At 43.9% G+C, this 14,741-nt stretch overlaps 1 protein-coding gene across 2 annotated transcripts in view; it reads right to left on the reverse strand.

Moving 5' to 3' along the window:
• Positions 1-1,395: 1,395 nt before the first annotated feature.
• Positions 1,396-14,741, reverse strand: part of CCDC68 (coiled-coil domain containing 68) — a 79,326-nt gene continuing 65,980 nt past the window's right edge. The window contains exons 8-11 of one of the 2 annotated variants that reach the window (XM_073619991.1): positions 13,027-13,132; positions 7,975-8,058; positions 3,945-4,021; positions 1,396-2,485 (exon numbers count right to left, since the gene is read on the reverse strand). In XM_073619991.1, the coding sequence (XP_073476092.1) occupies positions 2,413-2,485; positions 3,945-4,021; positions 7,975-8,058; positions 13,027-13,132 (340 nt within the window). In that variant the 3' untranslated portion in view covers positions 1,396-2,412. The other variant, XR_012242854.1, reaches the window with a different exon arrangement.

Here is a 14,741-nt window from a genome sequence, read left to right on the forward strand (position 1 = left end):
CATCACTGGACATGACATCCTTGTCCTTCCAAGAAGATTCTTGGAAATGCAAATTTAGGCAATGCAAGAGCATCTCCTTGTGAGATTTAAGTTGCCCTCTATTTCCCAGGATCTAGCTAGAGGGACTCTGCCATCATCTTTGCCTAGATGCTGCAGGAGGAAAAAGAGGGTTAGGCAAGCATAAACCCTTTTTTCTTTACAGGTACATTTTACACTTAACCAGTGATTTGTAAGGGGGAGGGGGGCTTGACAGTGACGTTTTACTGCAAGGTCCACTTTAATGGCCAATTCACACATATGCACTGTGGTAACGCACGTGCGGGCAGGAGCAGTCTGCATTCCCCACCATAGGTGGCGCTCAACCGTAACGGCAATGTTAAAGAAGAAAGAAGTTATGCACTGTGGTAACGCATGTGCGGGCAGGAGAAGTGAGTTAAAAGGAACTTGATTCCTCTATGATTTTCTTGTTTACAGGGAGACAGTTGTCCGATTGGGCGCTGGCACTCCACGTGATTTTGGCAGCCATCTTGGTTCAGGCAGAGTCTATTTAAGACTCTGGCTCCAGGGTTTTGTGCACTTTATGCAAGTGGCTAGTGTAGGGACAAGTTCCCCATCTGGCAGGGACAATGCTTAGAGATAGGAAAACATTCTGGAGGAGTAGGGACAGTGCAGGAACTAAGTCTACCTCACTTCAGGAAGCCTACCCTTTTGGATGTGGACTGGCCAGGCCCCTCCTCGTTGTAGACTCTGTTGCCATTTTTCAAGTCTACAGACCACTGTTACAGTTCATAAGTTGCCCCAGACGGTTATACCTACCCACTGGGCCTAGTTGTACTGTGTTGAACCCTTCTACAATATATTGCTTTTGCCCACCTTGGACTCTGTGTGTTCACTGCCCACCACACCACGCTGCACCTTGCTCACACAGTAAAAGTTAACTCAGCGGCCATTCATTCATTATGGTCAGTGTTTACAGCTTGTATGGAGATGACACCTGTTCTGTGGCACAGCTCTGAGCTATAGAGTCCGCTCTGTCTTTTTTTTATCACTATGGCTCTAAGCTGTACTCTACAGAAGAGGCATCTTGCTCCTCAAAAGGTCAGGACAGTAGAAAGCAGGTTCTCGCTGCATTGGAGGTCTGTAGTGGCTTTTTTTTTTTTTGGGGTGGAAGGCAGTGCCACTTCATCTTCAGAACCTCTTTGCTTCTCTCTATGGAGCAATTCAATTGCCCAAACCACAATTTGTTGGGGAAGGTTACAGACAACTGAGCATATCTGGTGTTCTACACTAATATCCAAAGAGAAGGACAAGACCTTTTATTCCAGACCAAAGGCAGTTGAGTTAACGGCATCACAGTTCTCTCCATGCTCTTTGAAAACTACACATCACCCAAAGTATCCATGCAGTCTTTTATTTCACAAATTAAATAAGTATATACAAGCTTATTGAAAATACTTTCATCTGAAGTGAATCAGAATTCCCTGACCTGCGTAGTGCAACTTTCTAGTGTAGCTAGCCCGCAACTTCTTTCCTCCATCCAAGCCAAGAGTCAAACCCTGTGTAAGTTCTTTGTTGGACGGTGTCAGAGCTTACACGGGGTTGAGGACTTCCACCTCTTCCATATGTGAGAGTGTTAGGCCTTGTTAATACGTGTGGAGTGCCCGGGGGCAGCAATAACAGCCAGTTGAATCACAATTTTACTGCTTCCCTGACCACCCACGTAAAGCGAAGTTCCACTCAAAAGTGGAACTTCCGCTTATTCATCTCCCCCCTCCGGTGCCATATCTGGCACCTTTCAGGGGGGAAGGGAGGAAACGAGTAACGGTTTTTGACAGGTACTGGGAGACAGGGCTGTGGACTGGTGGAGGTGGCAGCTGGTTTTGATGGGTCTCCACTTTGGAGATGCAAACAAGCGGAACTTCCCCTTTTGGGTGAAGTTCTCCTATAAGTAATGAAATATCTGAATTTGTCCATATGCTCAACTTCTCAATGTCCACAACTAAGAATACACATGATTGAGCTTGTCCCTGTTTTCAGCTACTGCACTCTGAAATCTTGCCTGCACATACTGGAAACAAGACGGTAAACTCTTCTCAAATACCATCAGCAATTCAGAGGTTGAATTTATGAGTTGCCTGGAGCTCCTCCTTTAACAACATAAAGAAATGAGATTGCACTCCAGTATTATTGATTGCTCAGATAACATCAAATCCTTAGCGAGCACTTCTCACTCTTCCTCTCCTCGGTCCCGCAAACAATAAAGCAGATGTTCCGCTGCAAGATGCCATCCTGTGTATGGGCAGTGAACCACCAAGCTGAAAAGAGGCGATGGTGACTCAGATGTTGAAGAGAAACTCTAGCAAGTAGTACAGTAAGTCCGGCAGATGAGGGTTGATTGGTATTAAGGCACTATTAGCTGCTCCCCATAGATTTCTTGTGTTTCAGCAGCATGAAGTAAGGGGAGTGGTTGCCAAGCATTGATTCACTGGAAAAGAAAAGAAATTAATTAATGAAATGTTCTTTCAGCAACATATCCAAACCTTTAAAACAGCAATTATGTCATCCTAGGTGTAGCATGTAGAGCTAAGTGCACTTAAGGCTACCTCCATTAAGTGGCAAGGTTGTGCCCTCTGTAGGCAGCGGGTCATTTTCATAGTTGTTCAGCTGCTTCCTGCTGCTATGGACACAGTTGAAACACTACAGGGTCTGCGTTGTTGCAGTGGAAACCATACAGGGTCTACTTTACTGCAGTGGAAACAGTGCTGGGTCTACTTTACTGCCGTGTCTGTACAGGCACAACTTTACCTGGCTTTGGCACTGTTGTAGAGCAAGGCACCAGCAGGGGCAGCATTTCAAATGTAAGGAATGCATTAGGGAAAAAAAAAAATGCTTATGCTTTAGAACCACTTTAACTTCAGGGAGAATGTACAATTAAATCCGGTTGCCTCTTGGGTGATCAGGAAGGAATTTTTTGCCCTGCTGGAGCAAATTGGATCATGCTTTGCTGGGTTTGTTGCCTTCCTCTGGAACAAGGATTTGTGAATCATACTTACCTAGCTGGATGCTGCATCTGTCCCCCGCCAGCTTTAAACACTGATAAAAGAATGTTCAAACACCGCTGATTGCGCAATTCTCAGAGCTCCGCCCCCTGCGTGCTCACTGGAGTACTGGGCTGTGGAGTGGGTGGGAGCAGACGGCTGCGAGCCAAGTGCCAGCGCATTCACGTGGGGCGATCCCAACCATATGGTCGCAATCCTTTGAGCCTGGAACGGCTCTGTGATGTCAGCCGACAGCGGGCTTCAGCCCGCTGTCTGCTGAAAACCGGTCACAGCAGTGCAGAATGAAGGAGCTTTGGCTGTACATCTCCTGTAAGCTTATGCAATCTACTTTTTAGTTACCAAAACTCTGTAATAGGAGGACAAATCTAAACAACCAGTTCAATCAGTGTCACAACAGACAGGCCTGTGCACTAGATAGTTGATGGTAGAACTAAAAGGCGATTGTACAATCAGATTCTATAGTGTATGATGAGCCTTTTAAATCTAAAAGCCTTGGTTACATAAAGCATATTGATCAACCCAGGGCTCTTCACCATTACAGTAATATTACAATTTCACACAGCTTAAGTTATTATGAAACTGTAGGTATCATGTACTGTATGTGCAACGAATAAGTCCATTCATTGCAACATTTAGGTCCAGAAGCCTAGTCTCTTATTTAACAGCATCACTTTAAAACCACACCTATGTTCTGGTGGCGCAACTTATTTTGCTTCCATTGATGCCCCTAGGTGTTCCAGGTCTTCCACCAATCTGCAGAATGGAAATCTAAAGCCCATTGGTTGCTCTTGCACCTCCCAAGTATAAAGTGATGAGATTTCTTTATTCTGAAGTCAAACTGTCCAGTCAGAGCTTAATAATTGAAAAATAAAACACAAATCTTACTTTACAGATGTTCCTTTAGAGATTTTGAACTTGCTGGGACTGGACCAGTGATCTACTTTATACTTCAGCTCTTTGTTCTGGTGGAAAATCAATCACAGAAATAAATCAATCATTAGTAAAAGAAAACAGCATTACATTACATTATAATATCACTCTGCTTATGTGAGAGCTTTCAATGACACATGCAAATTCAAATTCTCATCCCAAAGAAAGCCTATGAATAAATTGTCAAACCTAAACATAAATTGTCGAAATAGACTTTGTTGTTTTCCTATTTGCCAAAAATAGGAAGAATGGGCAAAACTAATGGAAAATATATGTTCTATAAAAGAAATGGAGACAGCTAGCAAAAGTAATCCTTATAATATACACAGTGCTGCGAAAAAGTAGTTGCCCCCTTCCTAATTTCTTTTTTTTTTTTTTGCATATTTGTCACACTTAAATGATTCAAATGATCAAACTAATTTTAGTATTACACAAAGATAGCCCGAGTAAATACAAAATAAAATGGACATCATCTAAGTTTTTAAATGATGTCCAAACTGTCCAAACCTGTCTGGCCCTATGTGAAAAATTAATTGCGCCCCCCCCCCCCCCCCACCTTGCTAAATCATGAATGAACTGTGGTTAACCACATTTTTTGTAAAGCGGCGTTAAATTTCACTTGCCACACCCAGCCCTGATTACTGCCAGACCTGTTGAATTAAGAAATTGGTTAAATAGAAGCTGTCTGACAAAGTGAAGCACGCCAATAGATCTCAAAAAGCAATACATCATGCCGCGATCTAAAGAAATTCAAGAACGGAGAAGAAACAAAGTAATTGACATGTATCAGCCTGAAAAAGGGTTCCAAAGCCATTTCAAAGGCTTTGGGACTCCAGCGAACCACGGAGATAGCCATTATCCATAAATGAAGAAAACTTGGAACAGTAGTGAACCTTCCCAGGAGTGGCCAGCCTACCAAAATTACTCCAAGAGCATGACGACAACTTATCCAGGAGGTCATAAAAAAACCCTAGAACAACATCTAAAGAACTGCAGGCCTCACTTGCCTCAGGTAAGGTCAGTATTCATGACTCAACAATAAGTAAGAGACTGGGCAAAAAATGGCATCCATGGGAGAGTTCCAAGGTGAAAGCCACCATTGATGATAATCTGTAGACTGATGAAACAAAAGTTGAACTTTTTGGAAGGTGTGCAGCCTGTAAAACCAACACAGCATTTCATAAAAAGATCATCATACCAACAGTCAGACATTTTGGTGGTAGTGTGATGGTCTGGGGCTGCTTTTCAGCTTTAGGACCTGGATGACTTGCCATAATTGATGGAACCATGAATTCTGTGTTCTACCAGAAAATCCTGAAGGAGAATGTCTGGCCAGTTTGTGATTTCAAGCTCATGGATAATGCAGCAGGACAATGATCAAAAACACAGCAGCAGGTCCACCTCTAAATGGCTAAAAAACAAAAAAAACAAAAGGTTTTGGAATGTCCTAGTCAAACTCTGGACTTAAATCTGATTGAGATGCTGTGGCATGACCTTAAACAGGCCATTCATGCTGGAAAACCCTCCAATTTGGCTGAATTAAAGCAATTCCGCTAAGAAAACTGGGCCGAAATTCCTTCACAGCGATTAAAAAGAGTTAGGGCCAGGCAGGTTTGGACAGCTTTTTTCCCTTAGTAAATGAAATCATCATTTAAGAACTGCATTTTGCATTTACGCGGGTTATCTTTGTGTAGTATTAAAATTTGTTTGATGAACTGAACCATTTAAGTGTGACAAATATCCAAAAAAAATAAAAATAAATCAGGAAGGGGGCAAATACTTTTTCACAGCACTATATATACCATACCTGTGGGATCCTCTAGAAGCTAGTAGTAATCATTGCTATTCCTGTGCTCTTTACTTGCTTCCAGGTCCCATGCTGAGCAGTTATCCTGCTGCCTACTAAACATAGGAGGTTGGCTGCCTAGCACAGGCACCATTCAGAGAAAACTTTGTATTTTCTCAAAGCAAAGAGTTCTCTGATTAAAGGGGTTGTAAACCCTCATGTTTTTTTTTTTTTTAAACATACATATCATACTTACCTCCACTGTGCAGCTCGTTTTGCACAGAGTGGCCCTGATCCTCATTTTCAGGGGTCCCTGGGCGGCGCTCGCGGCTCCTCCCTGCATCAGTAAACCGCCTTAGGAGAAGTGCTCTCCCAGGGGGGTTACCAGGAAGGCGCGCTCCCGAGTCCAACATTTGCGTCCATAGACGTAGAATGCTGGACTTGGCCCCTCCCCCTGGCGCCCACGTCATTGGATTTGATTGACAGCAGCGGGAGCCAATGGCTGCACTGCTATCAATCTATCCAATCAAGAGCCGAGAACTCCCGGGCAGAAAGGGAACAGCCCATCTCTGCCGTGGGAACGAACGGGCTCTGGTGAGTTTGCATAGGATGCATTAAGGTGTAAAAAAACATGAGGGTTTACAACCCCTTTTAAGCAAGGTGGAGAGGTGGAGTAGTGACTGGCATCTGTGCTGAGTGGCCATCTCCGCCTACAGGGGAATCAGGAAGTGAAAATTCGAACAAAACGTGTACATTCTAAACAGTGTATTAAGATGAAGACAGAAGATATACATGTAAAACCTATACAGGGAGATTTGTTTCATCCCTGTGTATCATCTGAGGCTGTTCATGTCACTGTGTATATGGAGGGTTTACATCCACTTTAAGCTCTGGAAGCTTCTGCCAGAGGCATGGGGAAGCATTCAACTCTATACTTGCAAGACCCTGAGTACACCAGAACAAACAACTACTTCTCCCTTGGTTAAAGAAGGTGCCAAAGGTAAATTTGCCTAGCAACCTACGCTAGGATGGTGCTACATTGTAGACATGTGCAGAACAGAAAAATTAATTTCATTTTGGAAAGATTTGTTATGTTACCAATTTTGTTTTGTTGAGGAATTTTTTTCCTTTATTAATTTTCTAACGAAGTCCAAATTTTTGGAAAGATTTGAATTCGGATCAGTTGAAAAATGATTGACAGATTTGAACTCTACATGAAGAATAGCTGGTTATTAAGGAGCGGGCCGGGAAGCCAGCCGCCACAATCTCAACAACTGATGACTCATCAGCTGTCAGCCGGCTTCCCCGCTGACAGCTGAATGTAAACAAAATAGCGGCAAATAAAAATTCAGAAAAAAAACAGCGTGCCCCCCCCCCCCAATCCATACCAGGCCCTTCGGGTCTGGTGTGGTCTTTAAGAGGAACTTGACCTCCAAAAACAATACCAGACCCCTATCCGAGCATGCAGCCCGGCAGGCCAGCAAAGGGGGGGAGGGGAACAAGCGACTGCCGCCCCCCCTCTCCTGAACTATACATGTCCTCAACATGGGGGGGCGGGGCTTTGGGGCAGGGGGGGCATCTCTTTCCCACAACCCTGGCCCAGTGGTTGTGACTTATTGGAATCTGGAAGCTCCCTTTAACAAGGGGTGCCCCAGATCCTAACACCCCCCCCCCCCCATGGGAATAAGTATGGGGTAACCAAAAATTTGTCTGAATCTATATTCAGACTGAAACCAATTGCACATGTCTGCCACATATAGATTGATAATATCTGTCATAAAAGATCAGTTGCAAAGCATGATCTTCTGTCTTGCTCCGATAGCTGCCCCGCTTTGAGATTGTTTTGCAGGCAAAACTAAAAATGTATCATGAAAGTTTGTAGAACAGATGGGGAATAGCCTAGGTGTGGCTACACTTTTGGTCTTTTTTTTTTTTAAATGTATTGCTAATATATATATATATATATATATATATATATATATATATATATATATATATAAAAAATAATAGGATGTTATATATAAAATAGGATACAAACAAAATAACATATAACATATGATAGATGATGATGATGATGATGATGATAGATGATAATGATAATAATGATAATGATAGAATGTAATGACATAATATAAAAATAAATGCAACAGCTCTGAACTAATTGCTAATACCTTTACAATAATGATCACATGGCTTTACCTGACATTCCAGAAAATTAACTTTTTCCTTTAATTCCCCAATGGTGGTGTCCTGCTCCTTCAGACGGTTCTTTAAATCCTCACGCTGTCATTACAATAATAAGCCGTCAATAACCTTTATCACATAATGGTACAGTAACAAGAGATCAAAGCTGCGTCATCTTGTAAAATAGATCTTAGTTTTCTATCAGCTCTGACAGGTGATGTATTTACTAGATTGTAAACTTGTGCACAAGACCATGCTCAGATTATGCTTTGATCACTAATATACAGAGTATACCTGAGTCTGCTGCCATTAAGCAATTACCATAGAAGTCATTACTAAATGTGGACTTCTTCCACTGAGTGGATCAATATTGTTCAAAACCGAATTTTGGCAAATTTTTTCAACATGTGATACTTTGGTACAACTGTCCATGTAATGTCAGCATTGTATGGGTAGGATAGTATTATGGATAGTGGTAATTGTTCTTGAATAGGGAGACATCCTTCCATGCCCATTTTTCTTTCCCTCCATGCCCACTCTCATAGAATTGAGGTTGTTTCAAAAGAAAAGAGAGGCCCCTCCTAAGGGCCTGTTTACACTTGCGGTTGGATGGTGGTAAAAAATGGCGTTTTTACTGCTTCTCCCCCCTTAAGCTGTAAAGTAGCTGGAGGGGGGTAAACACCTGCTGAAGCTGCAATGCTTTGCTTCACAATTGCAGCAAAAATGTTACCCCCTGTTGTGTTCAGTGGGTAGTGCCATTGCATGAATGAATGGGTGTTAAGGTCAGGCTCGCAGGCCAGTAGCTATAGCAGTATAGAGGCTCCCACTGACTAGTAGTGCAAGTTCAAAAGTAGGTCACACTGATGGATGACCTGGACTCACCCGAAGTGCAGGGACCAAGCACTAATCGGTATTCACCAGAGCTCCTCATGGTGGAGATGGCTTTTGCTGCATGTTAGTACCAGGCCGCACTCCTCATGATCGCCCCCTCCAGGAAGTGAGCAAGCCGGGGTCCAGTAGCAAATATAGCAGGTAGGGATCAAGCAGAAGCATGGGTCAGTAACAAGCCAAAAGTTTGGGAACAAATAATTGCAGGTTGGGATCAAGCAAAAGCGTAGTTGAGGAACAATCCAAAGGTCAGTAATGAGTGGTGGTGAAGATATGGATGGCAGTAGGAGAGACAAGCGAGCGAGATATTGGCTGGAGAGAACACAATCACAATAATCTAGCAAACAGGAGGTGCAAAAGGCATGGCTAAAATAGGAAAGTTCATGGGAGGAGCAAGGTTCAAGAGAAAGAAGAGACAAGGCAAGATCTTTCAAGGAATTGTTCAGGCTGCTGTCTAGCATCCCAGGTGGCTTAGCATGAGGAGACACCGCCAGACACGGTTCAGACCTGGGTCCTGCACCACAACATGTGAAATGCATGAAGTTGAAGTGTGGTGGTGGTGCATCGTTAGAGTTAAAACAGGTGGTGAAGAGGCAACAAATCAAATGCCTCTAAAAAAGCAAACCACTAATTGCTTTTCAGAGGGGTGACAAAGTCTGCCCCACATCTAGAATATACAGTTAAGTTGAAATACAATTTTTATTGAATGCAATTTTTTACCAGAAACTTCTATTTTAAATAAAAGGTGACCCATTAACACAGACACCCATTGTGGAGTGGTCATCAACCCTGTCTTCAGGGCCCACTAATGCCGCGTACACACAACAGGCATACTTTGTCCTGCGGACTTTGACGGACTTTCCGAATGAACGGACTTGCCTACACACGATCAACCAAAGTCCGACGGATTCGTACGTGATGACATACGACCGGACTAAAACAAGGAAGTACATAGCCAATAGCTGCCCTAGCGTCGTTTTTTGTCCGTCGGACTAGCATACAGAGGAGCAGACTTTTCGACCAGACTCGAGTCCGTCAAAAAAGATTTGAAACATGTTTCTGTTCTAGGTCCGTCAAACTTTAGGGGAAAATAAGTCCGCTGGAGCCCACACACGATCGAATTGTCCGACGGACTCCGGTTAGCCGGACCAAGTATGCCGTAAAGTCCGGTCGTGTGTACGCGGCATAACAGGCCACTTTTGCAAGATAACTGAAATACATCATACATCGGCCCTGAGGACAGGGTTAATGACCACTGTGTTAGAGGACGCAGGATATTTTTAACCTCCCTGGCGGTATTCCCGAGTCTGGCTCGGGGTGGATTTTCAGTACCAAAAGCGGTATCCCCGAGCCAGACTCGGGATCGCATTGCAGGATCCATGTAGAGGTTACTTGCCTTGTCCCCTGGATCCTGCGATGTCTCCCCGATGTGTCTCGCTTTATTCACAGTGCCGAGCTCCATTCCCTGCGAGCGTTGCGACGCACAGGGACGGAGTTCGGCGCTAAATTCAAAAAGTATAGATACAGTATACTGTATCAAATAATTGCACATCCACTTTGTCCCTAGTGGTCTGTCCAGTGCCCTTCATGCAGTTTTATATTATAAATACTATTCCTTCTGCCAGGAAACTGGAAATTGTCCATATCAACCAAAAAATGTCAGTTTACGTCAAAAGTGCTTTTAGACCAGCTAGAAAACAGCGATAATAAATTAGAATCACTTGCAGAATTGAGCGATAGTAATTAGTGGGGAAATTCGTCATCTAACACTAAAAGTAATGACAGCGACAATTCTGCAACTGAGCAAATTTCAGTGTTTTTGATTTGATTACATTATTGAATAATTTTTATTATTATATTATTTGTTATAATTTATAGTTATTTATTATTTTATAATTTTTGATTTCATTCTTCAAAAACTTTAATCAAACCCGGAATGTCTACTAGACTCTGGTTTGGACAGATTTAAGTGAGTTATTCCTAAGAATTACAGGCCTACAATATAAAATGACAAATTTCCATGCAAAAAAATTGTACCGCTTTCAGCATCAAAAATCTGAAATAATCATACCGCCAGGGAGGTTAATACATAAAACTCAAATTGTAATTACCCACATCACCACAAGATGGCGCAGAAAGAAAGTGTCAGGATACAGGCTTGTATTAAACTAACCAGGATTGGAATTTATAATTAATCAAATGTAACAGATGAACTCTTGACGAAAAACTGTAACCTTTCTGGTAATTGTATTTCATAAATTTTTTTTTATTACACATTGATCTTTTATATAATTTGTGATTACTGAAAAATAAACATATATTAAAGGGTGCATCTCTAAAATTAATTTGGTTAGGCATCCCGAGCTTTCAAATAAGAAAACCCAGCATTGCATTTTGGGTTTGCCACTTTCCCTTTACAGAGGTTTCCCACTTTTTCTAAGGAAGTAATTCTCTTTAGGGCAGGAATCTTGTTTTGAAGGGGGGATTGGATAATTGGGGGATCTTTGATGGGGGAGATTGTGTGAATGGGGGGGCTCTGAGATGGAGAGACTCTGTGATTGGGGGTACTCTGATGAGATGGGGGGGTTCTCATTTATCAGAGACGTCTGATGTGATGGGGGCACTAGGATGTAAAGAGGGACCTCGATATGTAGGGTACTCCCCGCTTTTGAATCAGCACTTGTCTCCGCCCCCTACCCACCTCTGAGTGCCGTCCCTTGGTTCCACCCACTACCTACCCCCCAGTACCATCTTCTTTAGAGAATACAGAATCAAGTATATTTTTATCGTAATAAGTAATTTGCATGGAAGCTGTTAATGTGAACAAGAAAAGCAGTAAAATACTTCCCCAGCAGCCAGTAAGAAAAGACCTTCCCCAGCAACAATAGACTTACGGCAGCAACAATAGATCTCCCAGCAGCCAGGCACAAAAAAAATCCCTTCCTCAACTGTAGATCCCTCCCAACAACAATTGACCCTCCTGCTACATAAGACCGCCCCTTAAGCATCAGTAAATCCCCCACCAGCAACAATAGACCTTCTAGCACGCCTTGCCATTACATACATTCAGTGCTGATGGTGCCAGAACTGCATTTCCCCCTGGAAAAAAAAAAACACCGGTAATATGATACAAGGACCTCTGATGTGATGGGAGGGCCTTTGATGTGAAGTAGGGGCTGTGATAGGATAGGGGGACCTCTGATGTGATGGGAGGGCCTTTGATGTGAAGTAGGGGCTGTGATAGGATAGGGGGACCTCCTGATGTTATGGGAGGGCCTTTGATGTGAAGTAGGGGCTGTGATAGGATAGGGGGACCTCTGATGTGATGGAAGGGCCTTTGATGTGATGTAGGGGGACCTCTGATGTGATGGGAGGGCCTTTGATGTGAAGTAGGGGCTGTGATAGGATAGGGGGACCTCTGATGTGATGGGAGGGCCTTTGATTTGATGTAGGGGCTGTGATATGATAGGGGGACCTCTGATGTGATGGAAGGGCCTTTGATGTGATGTCGGGGGACCTCTGATGTGATGGGAGGGCCTTTGATGTGAAGTAGGGGCTGTGATAGGATAGGAGGACCTCTGATGTGATGGGAGGGCCTTTGATGTGATGTAGGGGCTGTGATATGATAGGGGGACCTCTGATGTGATGGAAGGGCCTTTGATGTGATGTAGGGGGACCTCTGATGTGATGGAAGGGCCTTTGATGTGATGTAGGGGGACCTCTGATGTGATGGAAGGGCCTTTGATGTGATGTAGGGGGACCTCTGATGTGATGGGAGGGCCTTTGATGTGAAGTAGGGGCTGTGATATGATAGGGGGACCTCTGATGTGATGGAAGGGCCTTTGATGTGATGTAGGGGGACCTCTGATGTGATGGAAGGGCCTTTGATGTGATGTAGGGGGACCTCTGATGTGATGGGAGGGCCTTTGATGTGAAGTAGGGGCTTTGATAGGATAGGGGGACCTCTGATGTGAGGGAGGGGCTTTTGATATGAAGTTAATTTCATCAAGGCAGTTGTGTGCATCGTCCCGGGCTCATGTCTACCATTGATTTTTGACTGGGGTGCCCTGAAATGTTGCATACTTTTAAGGGGTGCTGTAAAGCACTGCCCTAGACATTAGTCATGCCCGTTCATGGTGAATACAGCCCAGGATACAGGACAGGGTAAGAACGTCTCACCTCTTGGATCAGCCCCCGAAGATGTTGGTGCTGTGACATCATGAGTTGCTGCAGGTGGTCAATCTGCTCTTGCACTGTAGAGACTTTCATCTGCATTGCCACGCAACTGAAACAAAGGAAATGACAGCATTTTCTTTATATTTGTGAATTATACAGCGGCATTGGGATCTGCAGGCTTACAATTTATATTCCCCTAAACCCCAGTGAGCTTATTCTCTGATTCAAACCCCTTTACATGCACTTTCTACCCCCTGATACAGGAGCTCTGAGCTCAGCATTTGAGAGCTCACTTCTGTGATGGTGGGAGGTGAGCAACGTCCTGGTCAGCATGAGATGATATTTCTTGGAGTTGATCATTTAGTCTTCAGAAGGTACCCTATATTGTCAAATGTATTGGGACGCTTGCCTTTACACGCACATGAACTTTAATGGCATCCCAGTCTTATGCCCTGTACACACGGTCGGATTTTCCGACGGAAAATGTGTGATAGGACCTTGTCGGAAATTCCGACCGTGTGTGGGCTCCATCACACATTTTCCATCGGATTTTCTGACACACAAAGTTTGAGAGCAGGATATAAAATTTTCCGACAACAAAATCCGTTGTAGGAAATTCCGTTCGTGTGTACACAAATCCGACGGACAAAGTGCCACGCATGCTCAGAATAAATAAAGAGATGAAAGCTATTGGCCACTGCCCCGTTTATAGTCCCGACGTACGTGTTTTACGTCACCGCGTTCAGAACGATCGGATTTTCCGACAACTTTGTGTGACCGTGTGTGTGCAAGACAAGTTTGAGCCAACATCCATCGGAAAAAATCCTAGGATTTTGTTGTCGGAATGTCCGAACAAAGTCCGACCGTGTGTACGGGGCATTAGTCTGTAAGGTTCAATAGTCAGTTGGCCCGCCCTTTGCAGCTACCACAGCTTCAACTCTTCTGGGAAGGCTGTCTACAAGGTTCAGGAGTGTGCCTATGGGAATATTTTACCATTCATATAGAAGCACATTTGTGAGGTCAGGTACTGATGTTGACGAGAAGGCCTGGCTCGCAGTCTCCGCTCTAATTCATCCCAAAGGTGTTCTATCAGGTTGAGGTCAGGACTCTGTGCAGGCCAGTCAAGTTCCTCCACTCCAAACTCACTCATCCATGTCTTTATGGACCTTTCTTTGTTCACTGGTCCAAATCATGTGGTGGAGGGGGGATAATGGTGTGGGGTTGTTTTTTAGGGGTTGGGCTTGGCCCCTTAGTTCCAGTGAAGGGAACTCTTAAGGCGTCAGCATACCAAGACATTTTGGACAATTTCATGCTCCCAACTTTGTGGGAACAGTTTGGGGATGGCCCCTTCCTGTTCAAGCACTAGTGCACAAAGTAAGGTCCATAAAGACATAGTTTGGGGTGGAGGAACTGGACTGGCCTGCATAGAGTCCTGAACTCAACCCGATAGAACACCTTTGGGGTGAATTAGAATGGGGACCTCGAGCCTCCTCCGACATCAGTGCCTGACCTCACAAATGCGCTTCTGGAAGAATGGTCAAACATTCCCATAGACACACTCCTAAACCTTGAGGACAGCCTTCCCAGAAGAGTTGAAGCTGTTATAGCGGCAAAGGGTGGGCCAACTCAATATTGAACCCTACGGACTAAGACTGGGATGCCATTAAAGTTCATGTGCGTGTAAAGGCAGGTGTCCCAATACTTTTGACAATACAGTT

Source organism: Aquarana catesbeiana, linkage group LG01, assembly GCF_042186555.1.
Source record: "Aquarana catesbeiana isolate 2022-GZ linkage group LG01, ASM4218655v1, whole genome shotgun sequence".
NCBI classification, from domain to species: Eukaryota; Metazoa; Chordata; class Amphibia; order Anura; family Ranidae; genus Aquarana; species Aquarana catesbeiana.